The 23,718-nt window shown below is 39.5% G+C and overlaps 1 protein-coding gene across 2 annotated transcripts in view; it reads left to right on the forward strand.

Annotated features, from left to right (window-relative positions):
• Window positions 1-23,718, forward strand: part of DST (dystonin) — a 637,844-nt gene that overhangs the window by 384,450 nt on the left and 229,676 nt on the right. Inside the window, exons 37-42 of one of the 2 annotated variants that reach the window (XM_088455927.1) lie at window positions 3,844-3,984; window positions 14,935-15,023; window positions 17,284-17,419; window positions 18,135-21,582; window positions 21,817-21,953; window positions 22,098-23,498. In XM_088455927.1, coding sequence (XP_088312053.1) covers window positions 3,844-3,984; window positions 14,935-15,023; window positions 17,284-17,419; window positions 18,135-21,582; window positions 21,817-21,953; window positions 22,098-23,498 — 5,352 coding nt within the window. Of the gene's footprint in view, window positions 1-362; window positions 2,549-3,843; window positions 3,985-14,934; window positions 15,024-17,283; window positions 17,420-18,134; window positions 21,583-21,816; window positions 21,954-22,097; window positions 23,499-23,718 lie in introns of those variants that run through there. The other variant, XM_088455928.1, reaches the window with a different exon arrangement.

The raw sequence follows: 23,718 nt of genomic DNA on the forward strand, positions 1-23,718 counted from the left end.
AGCTACATTGCATTACATTAGCATTGCATTTACTATGACAAAACACTTTACATGTAATATATTTTTGCCTAAGCTATTGTATATATTTTGTGTTAAAATATATTGATACATTACAGCTAGTTATCTAGAAAATTTAGTTTTAGTTCAATACAAGTTATTGCATCTTAGTGCATGGTTTTGTGGGCTTTAGTTCAAAGCAATGGCTCTGGTGTATACTCTTCTGCTATTTAGCACTAACCCTCCAAAATATAGTACCCTTATCTGTTTCTGATGTTACCTTAGATATCTTCTTGATTATTGAACCAATATGCAGGCATAAATCCTAACCGTCCATCCTTTATTTTAAATATTGCTATTTACAGATAGTGAAGAGCAAGCAGTATGATTTGACTGTTGAAGTTACAACTGTAAAACAGGAAAAAGAATTCCTGCTAAACAATGAAGATCAGGTGTTTGAAGAACGTAATATTTTGGAAGGATTTAGGAGAGCAGATTTACCGAAGATGGGTTATATGTCCTCCAATTATAAAAACTATGCAGGCTCTGAGACATCTTTGAGTGACAGTTCTTCCATTGATGATAGGTTCATCTTTCAAGGTCTCAGAAAAAATGTGTCAGCCAAACAAATGGTAGAAGCTAAAATTCTCGATGCCAAAACCATGGAACAGCTTGAGTTAGGTCGAACAACCATTCAAGAAGTTCAGAAAGCACTCGACACATGTCTAACAAAGGTTTCTGCAATAGCAGGTTTATACCTTGAATCAAGGAGAGAAAAGATTTCTTTCAGTTTAGCCAGTAAGATGGGAATTATAGATAAAGGGTTAGCGTTAGAGTTTTTAGAAGCCCAAGCAGTGACAGGTTTTATCATTGATCCTTCTACAGGCAAAAAATATTCAGTTGAGGAGGCGATCACCAGTGGACTTGCTGACCAAGAGTTTAAGGAGAAACTCCTTGAAGCAGAAAAAGCTGTCTTAGGATACATTCACTCTGGAAAAAGGCTGTCTGTTTTCCAGGCCATTGAGGCTAGACTTCTTGAAAGACAGAAAGGCAAAAGAATTCTTGAAGCTCAAATTGCCACTGGAGGAGTCATTGACCCAGTTAAAAGCATACGAATCCCTTCTGAAGTGGCAGTGTTGAAGGGTTTGTTAAATCATACCACATTGAAGTTTTTGCATGAACCTGCTAGCAATGTAAAAGGCTTTCACTTTCCTACCAACAAGCAGAGTATGTATTATTCTGAATTGCTGCAATTGTGTGTTCTAGATTTAGAGAGCAAAACTTCTATTTTACCAATTGGTGAGAGACAAATTACTGCTTTTTCTGCAGAAATAGGCCATAAGATATGCGTAGTAGATATTCGGTCTGGTTCAGAAATTACACGTTTCGAAGCATATGAAAAAGGTCTCATTGACCAAAAAACCTACATTGAGCTTTCACAGCATGAGTGTCAGTGGGAGAGCTCTACAGTTTTTGACTCCCAGGGTAAGTCACAAACACACTTAACTGATCGCAAGTCAGGGAGACAGTTCATTGTGGATGAAGCTGTCAGCCAGGGAAAAATTGACAGGTTGCAGTATAGCAAGTTTAAAGAAGGGCTCATTTCAGCCACTGAACTAGCTGACATTTTAATCACTAGGTCAAGACCACCTAAAAACCCCAATAGTCCTATTGCGGGATATTGGATCTATGATACCAATGAAAGGGTGTCAGTATTTAAAGCATTGAGAAGAAATATGGCAGACAGAGTAACTGTGTTTAGATTGCTTGAAGCTCAGGCCAGCACTGGAGGGATCCTTGATCCTTCAAATGGAAAAATATATAATGTATCAGAGGCATTGCAGAAAGGCTTAATTGATGAGGTTTGTGCTAAGCAGATTCACCAGTGCGAATTAGCTTTCACTGGAGTCATCCACCCTACAACCAAAGCCGTTTTATCTGCTGGTGAAGCCATGAACTTAAACATATTAAACAAAGATATTGGTTATCGTTGCCTTGAGTATCAGTACGTGACAGGAGGATTAATAGATCCTAAATCTCATTTACGGATGCCATTGGATGATGCAATAAAAAAAGGAATAGTTGATGCTGCCACAGCAACAAAGCTAAAGGATGAAAATTCATACATCAAAAATCTTACTTGCCCTCAAACAAGAAGGAAGTTGTCCTACAAAGATGCGCTGGATAAAGCAGTCTATGATTGCCATACAGGATTTCGCTTGATGAAAGCACCTCTGCCTCTGAATATCGGAATTCCTAGCCTCTATTTTTCTTCACAATAGGACATTTTCTACTGGTGACATTATTAAAAGTCTGCTGAACAGTTGACAGATTTTAGTCCAGAAGAGGTGCAATGGACTGCGACCCTGAAGTAGGACAGCAGTGTGAGAGAACCAGTCGTGTGGTGGTCTTCTAACCAAAGATCATTGTAAAGTATTTGCCTGAATTGTATTTGAAATACATTACCACTGTATGTTGAGATACATCAATGTGGGTAACATTGTTACATATAAGCATGTAAATGCATCTTAAATAATATTGACCCTTCTAATCGAAACTTGTATTTTTGTCACATAACAGTAGACTTGAGCAGCATTTTTCAATGGGTTGAATCTTTATTTACGTGATATTTTATATTTAATTACCATAAATGCACTATAAATAATAATAGCATTTTTCTTATTAGAAATCCGGCATTTTCATTTTGTTAGGAAATTCTGTATCAACTGTATTGAAAGGTTCTAAGCTGTCAACAATATAATTCTTGAAGTGTGATTTCTTAACCAGTGCCTCATCAAAATGATAATATTACACCTCTACCACATTGAATAGAATAGAGTTCAGTACATAAAGTTTCTCTTCCCTACAAAATTGAGCTGAAAGCGGAAGAGGTGACATTGATACTGGGGTCAAAGCCAAATGTCTGCATGCTAAAAATGGACTTGATTGTTATTTTACGTTTTAAGGAGTAGCAAAATGTAAGTGAGTTGAGGGATATAGTAAGTGGTTAAGATGATGGATGTCTGTGTATTTGTGTAAAGTAATAATTGTTACTTGTTTTATGGTCAAGCTAATGCAAAGGCAGCAGGTCTGAGATATTTTCTATATTCATGGACTTCACTTATTATGTACTGATCATTTCAAAATTACATACATTTTACCTTTATTCATCCAAATCATAAAATAATATATATTTTTTCTATTCATGTGTGTATTAACGCGATTGAAAGACATGTTACAGTTATTAGTGGAGCAATGTTTGTCAGAATTACCAATTGTTAGTCTTGTGAACACCATTATTCTCACCATACATAATAGGCATTGTTTATAACTGTCAGCACAGCAAATAAAAATGAGCATCCGTATTACTAATCCTGTATATAGTGAGCACAAAAATCATTGTCACCACTGATAACGTTTACTTTGCATTATTTCTCTATCAGCCCCATTGTCAATTTGTAATCTAGAGATTTTGTGCCTAATACATTTTTCTTAAGTGACAGTCGGGAAGAAAGTTTTGATAAAACTTTGTATCATAACCTTTACTGTATGTTATTTTATTATACCAAATACTGTCCAAGCAGCAAGGTTGTTGTTTTTTTTTTTTTCAATTAATTTCCATCTTGAATGTATTATGTTCCACATAGATAATGGTGAATATATTTCAATATTGTATAATAACGTATTCTTTTTTTTTTTTTTAGAATGTTCTTGCATATCAAAATGAAAGTTGTATCCCACAAAAATCTTATTCTATGAGTAATTTTTTTATGTACTTTTATGTTATATTTTTGATTTTGCATGTGTAATGGTTATGTGTCTTTTACATCATGCATTTATTGCTAGAAGTCACTGGAAGAGGAAAAGAGAGAGCATGTAAAGAAGGCAGGGAACATACTGAATTGGGTGTCTAAAGTCACTAAAACGCTAAGTAAAGGAGGAGAAGGCGGAGAAAGTGCAGACACGTTGCCCTTTTCAGAGCCACAGGTATTGGGAACATTATTTGATAATCCACATCACAAATTCTCAATATTCTACATTAAGTGTCATCATTGCATTCTATTTACTAAGCAACACATCTGTGTTTCATATCTCACTGGCTATAGCAAATTAATTAAGGGTATGATGCCTTCCAGTCATTAGGGCAGCCGCGTGGATCAGTACTGCAGATTAATACGGTTCTTGTGAACTTCTTGAGAAGTCCCTAAGGTATCTCCTAAAGTTTGCCATCCAGCAATGCTTAAAATAAAGCAAAGATACTGGTGCCAGTGTGTTACAATGTGTGTTAAAACCTATACGAAAGCACATCTGTCTGTGTGACATTGTCAGCTCTCTTCTTCCAGTTTTTTAGGGGTCAGACATTTATTGCTTTTAACTATTTAAATCAGCTTTATAGTGTAAGTATGATTTTATTCCCCAAGTGATAAAGTGCGGTGTATCTCTCATTTGTCTCATCTGGTACCAGGGGACATATGTCCACTATATGACCTCTTACTGCTTTCCTTCCCCTCCATTGTATTCCTTTATCCATGGGGCAGTGGGGTCTAAGGGAAATTTTTACGGCATCCCAGTGAGTACTAACGGTGAAACAGTTCCCATGTGTTAATACAAGTGCATCACCATTCACAATTCTGTGGAAATAAAGGCATTTTATCTGAATGATTTTCAGCTGCATAAAAATAATCTGGAGCAGAAAAATCAGTAACTTCTGTAACTTATATGGCAGATGACCTGTCTGCTTACATCTACAAGGTGTTCCTATTGACATTACGTTTTCAGAATCACGTTACTATGCTTATGGCCCAATTTTGATGAATTGGACTACTTCTGCCTTCTGATAGTGTGTCATGGCCGTACAACTTTGCTCTCCTCCATTTCATAAAATATATTAAAAGTGTTGGACAAATTAAATAAAATATACAGTTGTAAGAGAAACGCTTAATGTTATCAGCATGAATCTAGGTTTAATAATTGTATAACTTTTTTACCCTTTACTATTCTTAAAAAAATCTGGATGAAAGATTCAGCCTCACACCGGTGCGTGTGGACAAATGTGTGCAATGGCATACATCACTTTAGCTTGAAATAGCTTCTGCTATCCATGGGTGTTTCAGGGTGGAGACTAGGAGGTGACCTTAAGTGATTGCAAAACGAGGAGGTGGTGTTGGCGTGTTTCGGCATACATCTGCCTTCTCTTTTGCAGCTCCGCAGCCAAAGTGGCCATATTCTGAGAATGTTACAAGGGAGTATGTGAGCCAGGCAGGGGCTGCTCAATGAGTCGATGCTGCAACCAATGGTGCGTCGATGGTGGAGAGATCAGAGCCGCCAGGGCCATTGAGCATTGCTCAGATATGTAAAGTGGGTGTTGCAAGGTCTGCTCAGTCTGTTGCACTGAAGTAAACAAAAGGAATGCTCAAGCTGACAGTTGCATATCTTCATACTTGCACATCTGTGAGAAATGGCAGCCGAGCATGAACTGTGTGCACCTCTGAATCAGGCCCGTCAGCCTCATATATTACAACGTTAGCATTTATTTTAACCGGACACAGATTAAGTACATATTATGCATGATTGCTATTTGCAGATCAACCAATCAAACTGTGCACAAGGTATCATATGTTTGGCTTTCAGTGATTGACCAATCAACTATGCTGAAATCTTGTTGCGGTTTAATCACACAGTACATTACATTGCTGTATAAAAATGCATAAATACAGTACATGGTTTCAGGTTACATTTATAAACTGTGCCTTAAAAACAGTTCTGTGGGTGCGATTCAGTTGTATTTTTAGGTGGCTTTTTTTAGGGGCGTCCGACATAGCAATTCAATTGTTGCTCCGTTCGGGTGCGATAGCTGCTGGCGCCAGCATTTCTGCTCGGGACCTCAGAAGGATGTGAGCATAAATGTGTGATACACCCATGTTAGTGCGCCCAAACAGCAGTTTGAGCGCCCTAACCAGCACATTAGACGGGTTTATTCGTTTTACGAGGCTAAACCAAGTCTAATTGCAACACTGGATGCCCATTAATTATCACCGCGCACAAAACTAATGAATCGCCCCCTTTGTGTCCTGACAGTTTGCAGTATCTAGAATTACTTTATTTACGTAACAGTATTATTTATATCCTTTTTAGTTGTTCTCCACTACTAAAATTATGCACATATGGGATTTGCTGAAATCTGTGAACCGATATAAACTGTACAGTGGACCCGTAGATACAAAACCAGCAACAACTTAATGCTGCACTTTGAAGCAGTTGTCAACGTCATTTTAAAGCTGGGTACACGCTTGAACGACCAGGAGATCTGCCAGTGGTCCAAAACTATGTAACAATATATTGTGTATATGTGCATACTACACAATCCGGCATGCGATGACATAATATATTGTTACAGGATTACTGTTACCACACAGCATTGTATGTCGCATTGCCACATCTGATGTGCAGCACATGGGAAGATGCAACCACACAATCAAACAATGAATTGGTGGTACACAGTATACAATGGTCATCGAGTTCTCTCATGGATTGCAAGATTGGCCAATATGTCGTATAGTGTACCCAGCTAACCTTCAGAAGCACTGCTCATTACTCTTAATCTAAGTAATAGAACAATACATTTAATAAAGAGACACCTATATGTAATAATATATCAGCAAGCAAGCTACAACAAACATACTGTATCTGATAGTAAAGCAGGAGGATGTCGTAGGTGCAGGTTGGGAGGGCAGCATATGGCTCCAGGTCATCCTGTTAACCATCAATATGTTGTAGATTTTGTTCTATTTTCTGATTTAGGATAAACTAAAGAAAGCATATATAAATGTTATGCTGCAAATTGTAAGAATACTAATTTACATATGAACTAGATTCTTGAAGGAAAGAGCTACACGTTATAAGAGGACATATTTCTTAATGGAACATAAGCCATTGTTTTTACTTTGCAAAACAAATTAGAGTAATATTAGTATCTAGGGCTATCTATCTATCTATCTATCTATCTATCTATCTATCTATCTATCTATCTATCTATCTGTCTATCTTTTTTAAAGCATCAACTTACTATGCAATCCCATATGCAAATACAGGTGGGGGGTTCCAGGTGCCTGGAAACCCCCCTTCCCAGCCTACACCATGATGACCACAATATAAATTCCATATAATACTAAAGTAGCATTTTTTTAGGATCCCCTCAGTGTCACAAATTAAATAATTAGCGCCACCTGCTGATCTTTTAAAATGTGTGAGCGTAATTAATACACTTGCACCAACTAGGATATTTAGAAAACATGCACTGTTAGGGGTGCACTGATATAGACCATCTATAAGGTCAATTATTAATATTGTTTAATAATATCCAGTGCATAAGAAGACCAATCTGTACATATATGTCCAGGGCAGTGCTAAGTTCTTTTGCTACTCTCCGAGAATCCTGAACTTGCTCAAATTATCTGGAATGAAGCCCATGTCTGAAATAAAAATGTTAAGCTCAGACAGGATGGCCCTACTGCTGCATATAATGGCATACTGTGATTACTGGTCCTGTATATGTCAGAATTATTACATACAGTACACTATACTTTGTATGACGTATATTATAGCTGGTAAAGTATGCCCTCTTCATGGACTGGCCACACTTGCTTTAAAATCAAGCATTCGGAAACCCCCCCTCTAGAAATAGTGTATTTGCCCCTGAATCCTGTACAATATGTGACAATTATAGTACACATCTAAAATAAACTCTAAAACAAGATACACAGAGCCTGATTCTGAGTTGGGAATAGAGTAAGATAGAGCAAGTAACTGTGCATCTTGGTAAAACCATGCTGCACTGCAGGTGGGACAGATGTACTGTAAATGTGCAGAGAGATTTAGATGAGAGAGGGGTGTGTCCAAGCTGATATCTAAATTGCACTGTAAAAATAAAACTGTACAGCAATGTGGGCTACATCCAACAGCAAAGAGCCGGTTTAAGGAGGGGGGACACTGGGCGACTGGAGCACATGTACTGTTCAGCTCCGTAGTTGGAGCGAGCTGAATGACAAGTGGTGGTGGGCAGCCCACAGTGCCCATTCTTTTCCCGGCTCTGTTCTGTGCCCGGGTCTGTCTCCCTGCGCCCATCATTTCCTGGCTTGTCACCCACAGCTCAGTCCCGTCCTCACAAGCAGCAGAGCCAGTGGGGACTAGACAGATGATGAAAGCGTGCTGATCAGATGGGTAGGGTCAGTGGAGTGGGGGTGGTCTCCCCTGTCTAAAGTACCCCGGACCCCCTGAAGGCTTAATACGGCCCTGCAACAGTAGCCATTATTTACCCTGCATGCAAAAAAATGTATGTATTTGCTCCCGTGGCATTGCTTTATGGTTTGTCTAGGTGCACAGTTACTTGCTCTTTCTTGCTTTATTCCCAACTCAGAATCAGGCCAATATAGGTTATTACTCATATCAGCTTTCAATCTGAAGAAAGAAATTGCTGAAGAATAGACATGGAAATATGTAGATCAGAACCTGACAGGTCTATTAAACTCCTCTAGCATAATTTACTTCCCGTTTATCTCAATTTTAGTCGCTTATAACAATATACATCACCGTAACAAACGGAATCATTTTTGCGCGTATGATAAAGTGCAGTGTACATCTCGTTTGGCACCATTGTGACAATTTTGTTCCATCTTTAAAAGCTCTTCTTTGTTCCTTCTGTGAACCATAGATGGAAAACAGTGTAGTACAGGGGTTGTAGTGCTCATCTAGGAAAACAGGCTCACACAATAGATTGACACTTGTGCCAATGACTGACACTGATAAGGGGTAGTGTCCAGCATGCAGAGGGGCGCAGTTAACTAAACCTCATTGATCCAATTAGCCTTGAGCCACGTCTCCTCATTATTTTGAATGTAATAGTGGTTATTTTGCCACTCAAAGATTTAACGTTTTATTTGTCATGGGTTTATCAATTTGGTTGCAGTGCATACTGTAGCAGCTGTATTTATATCAATAGGGGAAAGTTAATTGGTATTTATCAACAAAGGTGTAACTAGGGTCTTTGGAGCCCAGGGTAAGATGAAGAATGGGGCCCCTCATACACAACTGCCACATGCCACAAGTGGTGTGGCCTCTGGAAAATAAGGGTGTGTCAACATAACACGACACCCGTTTCTCCTCACTCTGGGAACATTCCTTTCCATTCCATATACACTCCAGCCCCATCCTCTCCTCCAACACCCTGCTCCTTCCCTCACACTAGCCCCTCCTCTCCATCATTCACATTACTTTACAGTCACAGAGAAATACTTAAATCTGTTCTTCTTTAGAACATACAGTATAGGGTTCTTTAAAAAAAAATAATAATAACTATGTGGGTTTCAGACAGCAGCACTTCCTGGACAAGGAGAGGACCAGCTGCAAGCTCCAACCATGAGCTGGGTTAGAGGGCATGGCCAGGGGGTGTAGAGGCAAGGCCAGGGAGGGAGGGAATGAGCCAGTGATCCAGACCAGATATACAGGATGCAGAGGCTGCAAGAGTTGCAGCACAGCCCGGCCGCTCCTCATGTGAATCCATGGCCGCCTCCCAGGCTGCAGCCTGGGCGGCCAGTGTGTGTATGTGTGTACTACACAGACTGAGCTGGTGCAGACTGCTTGTCACTGTAGCACAGCCTCAGTGCTGTCACTGTGACAGGCTGACAGTGGCTGCCAATCCTATCGGTGGCCACTGATGACAGAGGTGGTCCAGCCCAATCTGCCCTGGCCGGTGGTGCCGCCCTCTGCTGGTCCTGCCTCGGCACCCAGGGCATGTGCCCCACTGGCCCCGCCTACGTTACTCCACTGTTCATAAATATCTATTAGCTATCAGTGTGGTTTCTCAAAAATATCAATTACTCCACCTACTATTACTAATAACCCATAGGCACAAAGAGACTTTTAGCTACCACTACATTGACAAGTCTGGAAAGTGCTTAATTTTTCAATTACACATTTTCACAAAAATTTACCAGTTACATTTATGCTAATGAATTGATTTACATAATTTTTCAAGCATTTTCATTAAATATTGCCAAATTATAATGAAGGTTGTTTTGTAAAGTATAATTAGCTGAAAGTAAAAGTGTTCTCTAGTAAACTCTAGGGCACAGGTTCTCAAACTCATTCCTCAGGACCCCAAACAGCACATGTTTTTCCAGGTCTCCTCACATAGGATCGCAAGTGAAATAATTAGCTCCACCTGTGGATCTTTTAAAATGTGTCAGTGAGTAATAAATACACCTGTGCACCAGCTAGGTGACCTGGAAAATGTGAACTGTGTGGGCTATGAAGAAGTGGTGAAGAATAGCACTTAGATTTTTTTGGGGGGAAAAATAACTTCCTATCAAATTTGGGGTACATGAAAATGGGGGTAAGCATATTTTTAAGTCCCTAAAGTGCATTTTGAAAATTCTTAAAAAATGCACCTGCCGCTACCACCCGCATTCTTTTAAACACCTGCCGCATACTTGGGAACCCCCCCTGAATTCATTTCATTATTTAAAAATGTGCTCCCCATTTTTTATTTTTTTCGCCGTGTTTCAAGTCTTTCAAATTGAATACGGGGATAATTCAAACATGATTCCGACTTTTCGCAGCCAAACTGAATATGGCCCATAGTGTCACTTTCATAAGTTTTTGATATATCACCATGGCAGAAATCATCCTTTTTGGAGCATAAAAAATTGCATTTTATATAATGAAGTCGGAAGAAGACAGAAGGAAGATGTGATGAAGAGTTTCTACAGAAGTACAGAGTGAGCACGTTGGTGTGCCCGATTTTCCAGAACACTGCAGAAATAAAAATTATTTTTGTGGAGCAGGCATATTGTAATTAGAGTGGATGAAAGGTTTTCAAGTAAATAGCTCTGAGTTGGACGCAATTGCTCCCAGAATCACAGACATAAAAGGCATTAATTAATTAATTCTCAATTGTAGGCATATGCAAAGTTAAAATGATCACAAGATGCATGCACATGTGCACCTGTAACATATGTGCCCAGCTTATATTAGGCAAAAGTCACACTTATATCCATCTGTGCGCAAGTCTGCATTGGGTAACAAATACACAAATATGCCCTTATTGTTTCTTTCCTATGTTAGAATGCCCCTTCCTTCCCCCATCCCTCCTCTACAGTAGCAAGCAGTCATGTCAGAACCGAACAAATATGTATAACCACAAAGGCATGTGTGTGGCTGGTGTTCTGGGAATGCACTGAGGGAATTTATATTGTGCAATGCAACTCTGCATCACCTCCTTGACGTTTGCACCAGCAGGCAATGTTTGTGTGTCCATAGTTATGGTTGTCTTAACAGCAGTGCGGGCACTGGGCAAATCAATGCACTGGGCCCCTACCCACCTATTCACGGGAACATTTTTTAAATGGTCAATAAAACTAAACCCTCCTACATGCCCATCAGACCTCCCACACATGCAGAGAGACTCTGTCTGACTGGTTTGAAGCCAGCGGATGAAGTGAAACTGGGACTGAGGTGAGTACTTGCAGCTGTAGGGGAGCAGGTTGGTGGGCCCCTACAAGCTTCGGGCCCTTGGGCAACTGCCCAACAAGCCCAATGGAAGAGATGGCCCTGTCTATAGTGTACTTTAGCAGAGATAGCCGCCTGTAATAAATTGTAATGATTAATTTAAGCCGTAAGTCATGCAAATTTTCAAAAATATCCACACTTGGCGGAAGTAAAAATCGAAGTAAACATCCACCACTGTTTCCACCATGCTCAGTGGAGCTCTGGTCCACTGTTCTGGTCCCGGCTAAGCCCCATCTCTGCCCCCCACTCCAGTCCCGCACACTACCCCCACCACCTCTCCCCCACTGTAAGTACAATCACTGAGTTTTCTATTCAGTGAGGGCAGTCACAGCAGGAAGCAGGAGACAGTCTCCCTGTGTAGACCGGCCCTGCAAGGAGGAGTTAGCTGTGTAGTGGTTTATTGGAAGCTCTGCTTGCTAATTTTAAATCGGTGGCTATAACAAGCTTCTGTTAGGAGCTGTTGTACTACAGCTGACTCAGCTGAAGGGTTTTATGCGTATGCACATTTTGTTTTTACTCCTCCGACCTGGCAAGTTTTCTGCTCATGCGCAATAGATGATTATGGAGTCTGGGCCGGCGCTGACCGGAGCTGCATCCTCCCGGATTGAAAATGGTAGAAACCACCCCTGCTTGGCTTCACTGATGAGGCGGAACTGGGTTGTTAAATGGTGTTCATAGGTATAGTTCAGTGAGGGTGTATTGACTCAACTGTGAATTATGCAGAGTGGGTGTAAGTGTAAATACACCTGTTTCCAGACATGTTTTTGCACTTGGTGCTGGAATGATGATGATGATTAGTATCAAACCAGTCATACACAAAGACTGCAGGTACACAGTAAGATGCATACATTCTGCACACAAGTGAATATATGCATTTTCACACAGGGGGTCTCTTTATTCTATTTATACATTACCTTTTAAATCTACCCCACCTGCAGTGCAACATGTGTTTGCCAAGGTGCACAGTTACTTGTTTTTTTGGGGGGGCCGATTTCTAAACTTTTTAGAATCGGACAATGTAATACAGACCCTCCAATATGACCCGTTCCATAAGGTAGAAAATGCTCTGCTCCTGGACTTCCCTCTTATTTTATGATTGCAGTCACCTGTGCTGTACTAGCTAATTGATAATAAAGGTGTTTCAACAAAGGTGACGCCAGTCATAAATTAAGTCTGAAGTCCAGGAGCAGAGCATTTTCTACCTGATGTTAGGGGTCATGTTGGAGGGTCTGGTAATAGAATCCGAGAACGTGAAAACTCGCATGTTTCTAGACTCAGAAAACTCTCACGATTTAATCTCTCATCCAGATGTTTTCCCATTTTGAAGATAAAACTCGACCAATGTGAGAGTTTACTGCTAAACTCTCACATTTTCTAAACTCTCACCTATTAAGGGCTCATTTACTAACATGCAGAATCTAGTAAAATGTGGTAGTTTGCACCTAAGTGCATTGTTACTAAAAGAGCCATACAATATTTTATTGTGTTATTCTTATGGCGATTCTTCCTCATTGCATTGCAATGGAGATACATTTCTGAACTACAGAAATGAATGCTGCTATTATGATTCACAGGTAGGAAAGTCACACTAATAAAATATGAAGTGTTTTTTTTTATAAAGCTCACACAGCCATAAAACACACACCTACTGTATGAATTGAAGTATCATGAAGTTTAAGATCATAAGTAGAAACAACCAGCAATTAACACACATATTTTCACTACAAATGAAGTTTTCCACATGTAACTTCCATTTATTGAATTGTTAATGTCCTTCTGCATGTTTTATCATTGTGGCTTACTTCTGTGTTTTTCAACCATGTCATTCAATTTCGGAAAGACTATTTTTTGCTGCCCTGGGATACAACACAGTTATGCCGTTTTCTCTGCGTTGTGTAAAACTGAGCCTAGGGAGCAACATTGTGTCCTATCACATGGCAGGTCTGGTTTATGGTACATACCTGCCTGAAAAACATAGAAGGAACCAAGGCAGTAAAGGAACAGATGTGTCCTCCTACATCTGTTCTCAATACGCCACACAGCTCGATATGCCTGGCTTGACTGAGCCGCCAGGTCCTGTGCAACCTTACTAGCCTCAGGCGTCTTTTATGCCGAAAATGCATCTTAGTTGCAATGCAACATAACTAGGATGCACCAAGAGACTGTGCTGATTAATTTGATATGTGACACTTGTATATATGTGTGTAACTGTGTCTGTAAACGGAACTTGGCTTATAAAAAAAGCTGCAGCCACTGCATCGTAGCACTTTGTATGCTGATTCAGAGACTCTTTCGCACACAGATACACAAGTGTCACATATCAAATTAATCAGCACAGTCTGCTGGTGCGTCCTAGTTGCATTGTGACTTAGACAAATTTGTGTTAAAAAAATCTGCAAAAATGGCGTGGGGTGCTCCCGCTAGACCTGGTGCACTGAGAGGGACTGTTTGGTGCCAATGCAGTAGAGACTACTAAGGGCACATCTGCATACCTCCCAACATGACCCATTCCAGGAGGGACAAAATGCTCTGCTCCTGGTCTTCTCTCTTAATTTATGATTTGCCTGTGTTGAACTAGTTAGTTGATAGGAAACATGTTTCAACACAGGTGATGGCAATCATAAATTAAGAGGGAAGTTCAGGAGCAGATCATGTTGTCCCTCCTGGAAATGTTGGGAGGTATGCATCTGTAACATATTTACTAAATATTGCAGCAGGGTCTATGGAAACCAATACACTAAAGCCGAGGTTCCCAAACGCAGCCCTCAAGGCACCCCCAACAGTTCAGGTTTTAGAGATATCCATGGAGGAGCACAGGTGGTTAAAACAAATTGACTGAGGTACTAATTAGGTCACCTGTGGTCAACCATGGATATCCTTAAAAACCTGTACTGTTAAGGTGGCTTGAGGACCGAGTTTTTGGAAACTGCAATAAAGTCATCCAAATATTTTAAATTGGTAATATGTTTATTTTGCTGAACATAACAGGCCCAGTATGTATAATGCTTGCAATAGTCCACATTGGCAGACAACTTTTTGGCATTGCTGTATTCCATGGCACAATGAGCTTTTGTTAAATGGGAAGATTATATTAATTCATAGGTGGTTTGAGGGCATAAAGGTTCCCTTCCGAAACACAGAATTAAAAACCTGCTTGAACTATAATAATGCTAAGTAAAACTATTTCCTAAGTTAATGAGAGTTTAATGAAGCCAAAGTGAAAGTATAATTTGTGTCAAAATCTAAATTTGGAATTCAACTGTACTTTATCTAATATTATTTTGGAAATCCAGTACCTTGTTTTCAGTGTCACATGCAGTGCAGAATATCTTGCTGTTATCTGATCTTCAAATGTGCATCCTCTTTTTCCAGATTTCCAGCAAAGAGATTCTAGCCAAGCAAGAAGAGATATCGGATGCTTTGCAAAGTTTACAGTTGCTTTTAGCTAAACATAGTGACAGGTATTGTACCATGTTTCTCTATGATAATCCATTTATTTAAGTGACACCACACCTAAAATAATCAATTATATTTTAACAGTAATATCTATACAGTGCATCCGGAATGTATTCACAGCACTTCACTTTTTCCACATTTTGTTATGTTACAGCCTTATTCCAAAATGGAATAAATTCATTTTTATCCTCAAGATTCTACACACAGTACCCCATAATGACAATGTGTAAATGGTTTTTTTGAGATTTTTGCAAATTTAATTTAAAAAACCCCCTAAGAAATCACATGTACATAAGTATTCACAGCCTTTGCTCAATACTCTGTTGATGCACTTTTGGCAGCAATTACAGCCTCAAGTCTTTTTGAATATGATGCCACAAGCTTGGTACACCAAACTTTGACCAGTTTCGCCTATTCCTCTTTGCAGCACCTCTTAAGCTCCATCAGGTTGGATGGAAAGCGTCGGTGCACAGCCATTTTCAGATCTCTCCAGAGATGTTCAATCGGATTCAAGTCTGGGCTCTGGCTGGGCCACCGAAGGAGTTGTCCTGAAGCCACTCCTTTGATATCTTGGCTTTGTGCTTAGGGTCGTTGTCCTGCTGAAAGATTAACCGTCGCCCCAGTCTGAGATCAAGAGCGCTCTGGAGCAGGTTTTCATGCAGGATGTCTCTGTACATTGCTGCATTCATCTTTCCCTCTATACTGACTAGTCTCCCAGTTCCTGCCGCTGAAAAACATCCCCACAGCATGATGCTGCCACCACCATGCTTCACTGTAGGGATGGTATTGGCCTGGTGATGAGCGGTGCCTGGTTTCCTCCAAACAGAATGCTTGGCATTCATGCCAAAGAGTTCAGTCTTTGTCTCTCATGGTCTGAGAGTCCTTCAGGTGCATTTTGGCAAACTCCAGACGGGCTGCCATGTGCTTTTTACTAAGGAGTGGCTTCCGTCTGGCCACTCTAGCATACAATCCTGATTGGTGGATTGCTGCAGAGATGGTTGTCCTTCTGGAAGGTTCTCGTCTCTCCACAGAGGAATGCTGTAGCTCTGACAGAGTGACCATCGGGTTCTTGGCCACCTCCCTAATTAGGGTCCTTCTCCCCCGATCGCTCAGTTTAGACGGCCAGCCAACTCTAGGAAGAGTCCTGGTGGTTCCGAACTTCTTCCATTTACGGATGATGGAGGCCACTGTTCTCATTGGGACCTTCAAGGCAGCAGATATTTTCCTGTACCCTTCCCCAGATTTGTGCCTTGAGAAAATCCTGTCTCGGAGGTCTACAGACAATTCCTTGGACTTCATGCTTGGTTTGTGCTCTGACATGCACTGTCAAGTGTGGGACCTTATACAGAAAGGTGTATGCCTTTCAAAATCATGTCCAATCAACTGAATTTATCACAGGTGGACTCCAATTAAGCTGTAGTAACATCTCAAGGATGATCAGTGGAAACAGGATGCACCTGAGCTCAATTTTGAGCTTCATGGCAAAGGCCGTGAAATCTTATGTACATGTGATTTCTTAGTGGGTTTTTTTTTATTAAATTTGCAAAAATCTCAAAAAAACTTTTTACTCATTGTCATTATGTGTTATTGTGTGTAGAACTTTGAGGACAATAATGAATTTATTCCATTTTGAAATAAAGCTGTAACATAACAAAATGTGGAAAAAGTGACGCACTGTGACTACTTTCCGCATGGACTGTATATATACTCGCAGCTCCCCCGAGCTGGCGAGCAGAAATGACTGAAAAGTGACCCATTTCAGCGCTCAAACGTGACTATTCGCATCAAGCGACAATGTTCATGCTAACGCTGATCCTCACTTCTATCTGGGGAATTCAAGTGTGTTGCGTGCCAGCGGCCACGAGATTGCACCCGACGGAGCAGTTCAATTGTTGCTACGTTCCGGCACGCACAGCCGCTGGCGCTAACATTTTCTTTTTGACTCGCAGCCCCCAGAGCTGGCGAGCAGAAGTGAACGAAGAATGACCCTTTTCAGCCTCAAACAGGACTTTTCGTAGGTGTGACAATGTCCTGTTATTTTGGCAGCTGCTAACTAGTAAAGTAAGAGTTGTTTTTGTGTGCTTACCAGTGTGTGTGACATGATAGTATGTAACTTTTATATTGGCAATAAAATATCTTCCATGTAATGTTGGACACTAAACACCAGAAACACATTAACCTAACATTTTTTCTATACATCAAGAGTGTGTGTTTTCTGTGAGATTCCCATGTACAATGAAGCATTTTTATGTCTTTTATCACCAGAATGACTAAAGAAGAGAAAGCAGAGATAGAAAAGCAAATTAATTCACTTCAAGAGAGCCAAAGTGTGTTATCTAGGGAGTATGAGAGACAGCAGCAAGAAGCAAAGGAGCTGGTAGATAAACTGGTGGAACAGAAGGTGACATCACTAGAACTGTTTGGCCTCTTTGTAGTGCATCAGATTTGTAATCTGTGTGTTTTTCTGCATGTAGTTTTAATAATAATAATTGGATATGTTTTCTTCCCTAAATGGTTTCAAGTTCCTGAACTGTTTGAGTATGTTGGTGGATTAGCTTGGAAGCCAAGCTAATTCTCTGCTGGCCTAATATTCACAAATTCATTACTTCTGGTCATGCTTTTCTATGATCTCATGTGACAACGACTATCGAATATCACAATTGTGTTTTCATAACTGTAGGACTGCCAGCTGTCTTATCAGGGATATCATCCTGACTTCCTTATTAACAGCATTTGTTCCATCAGGTGTGGTTTATATAGTATGCTGTAAACATGATGAGCATGGTGTTCTGTGTGACTTCTCTCCTAACCCTTCACAGGCATGGTGGTTGCTCTTCAGGGGTATCTCCTCTACCTTTAGTCATCAACCTTTTCACTAACCCACACAATATCTCCTAAAGCCAAGTTCTGGTCCACAGATGCATGCTGACTACAGAGCTTGTGTCACACTTGTTGTCAAGATACTGACACAAACCACTTGCATATTTGAACTGCTAATACCGTCAGCTTGTTCCATGTGTGGTAAGTATCTTGCTTGAGTGTAGTACAATTTTACCAATAATATTTGGCATATATGGTGGACAAATGTCTTTTAAAAAATGTTTTTCCTATTTCAGGTGGATAAGGTTGTATCAGGGACCATTGACGAGGCAAATAGGACAATTCGTTCAGTCTACCAGTCTATCGTAGAAGGACTTATTGATTATGAAACAGGAATTGTGCTACTGGAAATGCAGCTGATAGTTTCAGGACTGGTTTGTCCAAATTCATATACATGCTTTGATATTGCAGAAGCTAAGAATCATGCACTTATTGATGAACAGATTCAATTACGACTCCAGGAATTATCACATGCCAAAAATGTCATTTTATCTCTCTCTTCAAGTGAACTTCCTATAATAGCCGCCTATGATCAAGGATTAATTTCAGAGACAATAGCAATCAAAATGATCAACACTTTGGTATCTTGTGGGTGCCTTCTAGCTCCTACTACTGGAGAGCTGCTCAGTGTGAATAAACTTTTCCAAAGGAACCTCATTTCTGGATTAATGTTTACGAAACTCATTCAAAGAGAAAAGGCAGGTAAAGACCTAATTGATCCAATCACGGCAGAAAGACTGACACTAGCAGAACTTTTTCAGAAGACCGTATCAGACAAGACGACAGGGATGAGATTTCTTGTAGTCAATGGAGAAGAAATGGGAAAAATTGTATTAAAATCTGGAAGGAGAATCAGTGTTTTACGTGCAGCACATGAAGGAATTCTCGAACGGGAAATCATGTACAGGCTGCTGGGAGCTCAGATTTTTTCAGGAGGGATTATTGATCCAGATTCTGGAAATAGGTTAAGTTTGGAACAATCTCAAGAACAGGGTGTGATTGATCAGGGAACAGTTTGTGGAATATTAACCCAACAGTTGGAAAATGGTGGAATCCTTTGTTCTTCTACAAGAAAATATTTAACAGTGGATGAAGCTGTACAATGCAATTTAATATCATACAGTAGTGCATTGATGGTTTTAGAGGCACAGAGAGGATTTATTGGACTGATATGGCCTAATACCAGTGAAATATTCCCCATATCAACATCTTTACAGCAAGGAATGATTTGTAATGAATTAGCTCACAAGATCCTAACTAATAGACAAAAAATAGCTGGATTATATATTCCTGAAACATCTGAGATTGTCCGATTAGACACAGCTGCTCAGCTAGGTGTAATAGACTATAACACTGCATCACTTCTCAGCAACCTTCAATTACAGGACAAAATGCCCAACATAGATGTACTGGAACCAACTTGCAGACATGCTCTAAAATGGATGTCTTCTTATGAATCCTCTACTGAACAGTTGAATGAAAATTCTGAAACTAAATTAGAAGAACCACTGACGCACAATCCAGAGCATACAAAGCAATTATTCATTTCTTATCTCATGGTAAACAGTTATATTGATGCAAATACAGGGGAAAGACTTCTACTTCTCGATGGTGATCTTGATGAGGCTGCCAGCATGTTGTTTGAGTCTGAATTTATAGTACGTACATCTGCAAATGAGGAAGAGTTACCCAGTCTCTTGGAGACAGATTTGGCTATGAAAGTTACTGATATCAACTATAACGAAGACCAGAAAAAAACTGATAATAATAGTATAGCTCATTTGGAAGAAATAGAAAATCTGGAAGGAGATGCGGAGCATGTTAAACCACAGTATGTGGGTGATGTTGACAGTAGACATGAAGAAGATGTGATTTGTCAACTGTTCCATAAAACTGAAGCTGATGACACATCCAGCAAGCCTGACTCAGAATTAAAATCTGTAATTGAATCAACTGGAATCAATGAAGAATTAAAGTCTTCTGCACAAGACATAACAGCTGATGTTCAATCAACTAAACAATGTAACACCATCTTTGCTGTTGATACGAAACACTACAATTCTATCAATGAAAATAATGCTGTTGACTACAAAAGAAGTGAAGAGGCATCTGAAGTTGAAGACCCTAATAATTATTCCAAAGAAATTCTAGCCACTCCAAATATCAATAATTCTGAAGATAAAACAGAATACAAAATAATTTTCCAAGAAAATGTTCCTTTTTGTGATGAGCTAGAACAAAAGCTTAATTTAGAGAATGACAATTTCCCTAAATGCACTGACACTAATGAATATGATCTGTCCCGAGGTAAAATGGATAGTAATAAGAATGATGATGCCATTCCAGGGCATGATGTTTCCAATGATCTTATGCATGATTTAGTTGTTCTTGATTTTGAGATATACAAAAACAATGTTCATGAAGCTAGCAGCAAGAACCATACATATTTGGAAAACAGGAGTGATTCTGATATGTCTGCTGGAGCTGTTGACAGTGAAGATGAGGTTGATGATGTTTCTCAAATTAAAAAGACATGGAAAACAATTGGTGGGGCCAGTGTAGAAGACCGTACACCTACCCAAAGTGATACAAGCTCAGATGAAGATGCATACTATTACAATGATAATGATGCTGAAAACACTGAAATATTACATGGTAGGCAATTTCTAGAAACCATAATTGAAGAGGATTATGAGAGTAATTCCTGTTTGGAGGACCAGACAACAACATTTAAAGAAAACCTACCACTTAAGGAACATCATTCTCTTGTAGCGAATTCAGAAGAAGAAGAATGTGATGATAATAAATCTGAAAACAATAAAGAAGGAATGGCAGGTACCAAACAACCTGTTGCTGAAGCAATCAAAGATGAAGAACTGGATGATGAATATATTGAAAGTTGTTTTAGTGAAACTGATATTGACTGTTTTGTTACAGATGAGACCAACAGTGAGGAAGACTATCTTGCCACTGAAGAATATTCAGATGAATATGATGGAGACAATGAAATTGATAATACAGATGTTTTTAGCTTTGGTTATCCAAATAACAAAGATAACTTTAAAATGAGTAATGGTTCAGATACAGAATATAATTCAGCTGATACATCTAGGAATATGTGTCACTCAGACATGATCAGTGAATCTAAATACTCTCCAAGTGATTTCAGAGATATGCACACAGTGGAAAGTAATATCTTAGGTGGTTTTGGCAATATACAAGAAACCATGAGAGAGCCAAGTGAATGTGACAGACATGATTCTGATCCTCATCAAACTCAAGATCAAAGCACATGTGCCAAGACATACCTGGAACAAATGACTGAATTCATTAAAGCTGAAGATAATAGTTATTTAATCAATCAGGATAATAAATCTTCTCATGATGAGGTTGATATGCATACTGTTCCCAAATATACTGAAGAAGATAGCATTTTGAAACAGGATAGTGTGCACATTCAGACTGATGAAGGTAATGTGTGTTTCAAGCTACATCATGAATTTCTTCAAGCTGAGGAAGATAATGCATGTGTCAAGGTAAATAAGGGATATCCTCAAGCTAAAGAGCATAGTGTGTGTGCCAATGTAAATGATAATCTAAAATCTAAAGAGGATAGTACGTGTGCCAAGGTAGAGGATATTCATTTTCAAGTTGAAGATGATAGCGCATGTACCAAGGTAGATATAAACCTGAAAGCTGAAGAGGATAATACATGTGCCAAGGTAGCTAATGTCTATCTTCAAGCTGAAGAGGGCAGTGCAAGTGCCACGGTAGATGAGTTTCATCTTCAAGCTGAAGAGGATAGTGCATGTGTCAGTGTAGATGATGTTCATCTTCAAGCTGAAGAGGGCAGTGCAAGTGCCAATATAGATGATTTTCATCTTGTTGCTGAAGAGAATAGTGCATTTGTCAACGTAGATGTTCATCTCCAGGATGAAGAGGACAGTGCAAGTGCCAAGGTAGATGATTTTCGTCTTCAACCTGAAGAGGATAGTGCATGTGTCAATGTAGATGGTGCTCATCTTCAAGATGAAGAGGGCAGTACAAGTGCCAAAGTAGATGATTTTCGTCTTCAACCTGAAGAGGATAGTGCATGTGTCAATATAGATGATGATCATCTTCAAGCTGAAGAGCATAGTGAGGGTGAAAAGGTAGATGACTTTCATCTTCAAGCTGAAGCGGATAATGCACATACTAAGCAGGATCCTGAATATTCTCAAACTGAAAATAATAATATGTGTTCCAAGCAGAATACAGAGATCCGAACCAACTTTGATTTAAATACTAAGCAACCAATTGGAAAACATCCTAATGGTGTAGTTAATTCAAATTGTAACTCTGCTGTTCCAGATGTTTATGAACAGATTGAAAAACATTACCACATAGAAGACATAGAGTCTCACAGTCAGAAAATTGTTAAAGGCGTAAATTTGGATTTATCAAATAATAAGACAACCTATGGCACCTCAAGTGGCATAAATTCCACTCCACTTCAAGAATCCATTAACCCAGAAATTTGTAAAATTACAGATATCCTGGAAGAAAATGAAGACCTGATTAAATGGAAGGAAAACACTGACCATCTTTCTACAAGAAGTCCTATTCACATTGACAACCTGAGTGCAATTTTTGATTCAGCTACCAGTAAAACTTGTAACGATGACTTGAAATTTAATACTACTAGTGCTGCGTCTGGAACTATAGAAAGTGACAACACACTTGATTCAAATCTCAAAAACACAGGAGAAATTGGGAATTTAACAACCTACCTCAAAGGCTGTGCAGAAGTCATCCAAGCTACAGAACTTTCTACTGAACATGCTTATTCTTGTAATGATAATTATGGTGACTCAGCCAAGCAAAGTTGTTTGGGAGATGCAATCAGCATTATCCCCTCTTTTGTACAGGACATCTCAGGGAATTCTCTTCTACCAGAGCCAGTTGGTGAACAGCTAAGGTATGACAATAGCAATACACATGTGGTGGAGGAGCACGGCAAAATATTAGAACATCTGAATGTAGAACCCATAAATAGGAAAGAGGCACAGGACAGAGTGATTAAAGATGGAAGACAAATTGTCACTAACTCTGACCTGATTAGAAAGAAGAATTATCAATCAGGCACCAATCAAGATTACATGGAGAAGGCCAACAATAATCAGGATACAGTACAATGTGAGGTGGTGAAGACTCCTAATCATGACAGAACATATAATGCTGGCGTTTCTGTCAATGAACAAAACGTTCTAGAACCAAAACGTCCTCAATTAATCTCTTCCCACCTGGATCAAATCTTTCATATCCCTCCAGATACTGAAAACTCTGGCAATTTGGAAGAACAAATAATCAGCACACATAAGGGTCTATTTCCAAGTGAGCTGATCTCTCATTCTTCCGGACCTGACAACATGAATAAGAACATTACAGAATATAAATCATTTTCCCCAAATTACAAGTCTGAACAAACCGGATATGAGACAAAATACAGCTTTACAGACCATCCATATGATGAGCTGAAATCCCTGGATAACAAACCTAGCACATCTCTTACCAATGCACCTGAACTGAAGCAAATTGGATTAGGCCACTTGGCTGAAAAGGTGAGTTGGTGACAGAATCCATAGTTTTTCTGTTCCAAAGACAATGTGTAGTAATCTCAGCATAGATTAACAAAAGCATACAGTATATGATTGCTGACATAAATGTTCTTGTGGCCTAGAGCAGTGTCTTATAACAACCTTAGAATACCCATGAAAAAGTAAAAGTTAAGGCAATTACCTAAACATGTTCCTTCTTGGTAATGCCCTCCTTATATCACTA

This window comes from Taudactylus pleione, unplaced genomic scaffold (assembly GCF_031769625.1).
Source record: "Taudactylus pleione unplaced genomic scaffold, aTauple2 ptg000678l, whole genome shotgun sequence".
Taxonomy (NCBI): Eukaryota; Metazoa; Chordata; class Amphibia; order Anura; family Myobatrachidae; genus Taudactylus; species Taudactylus pleione.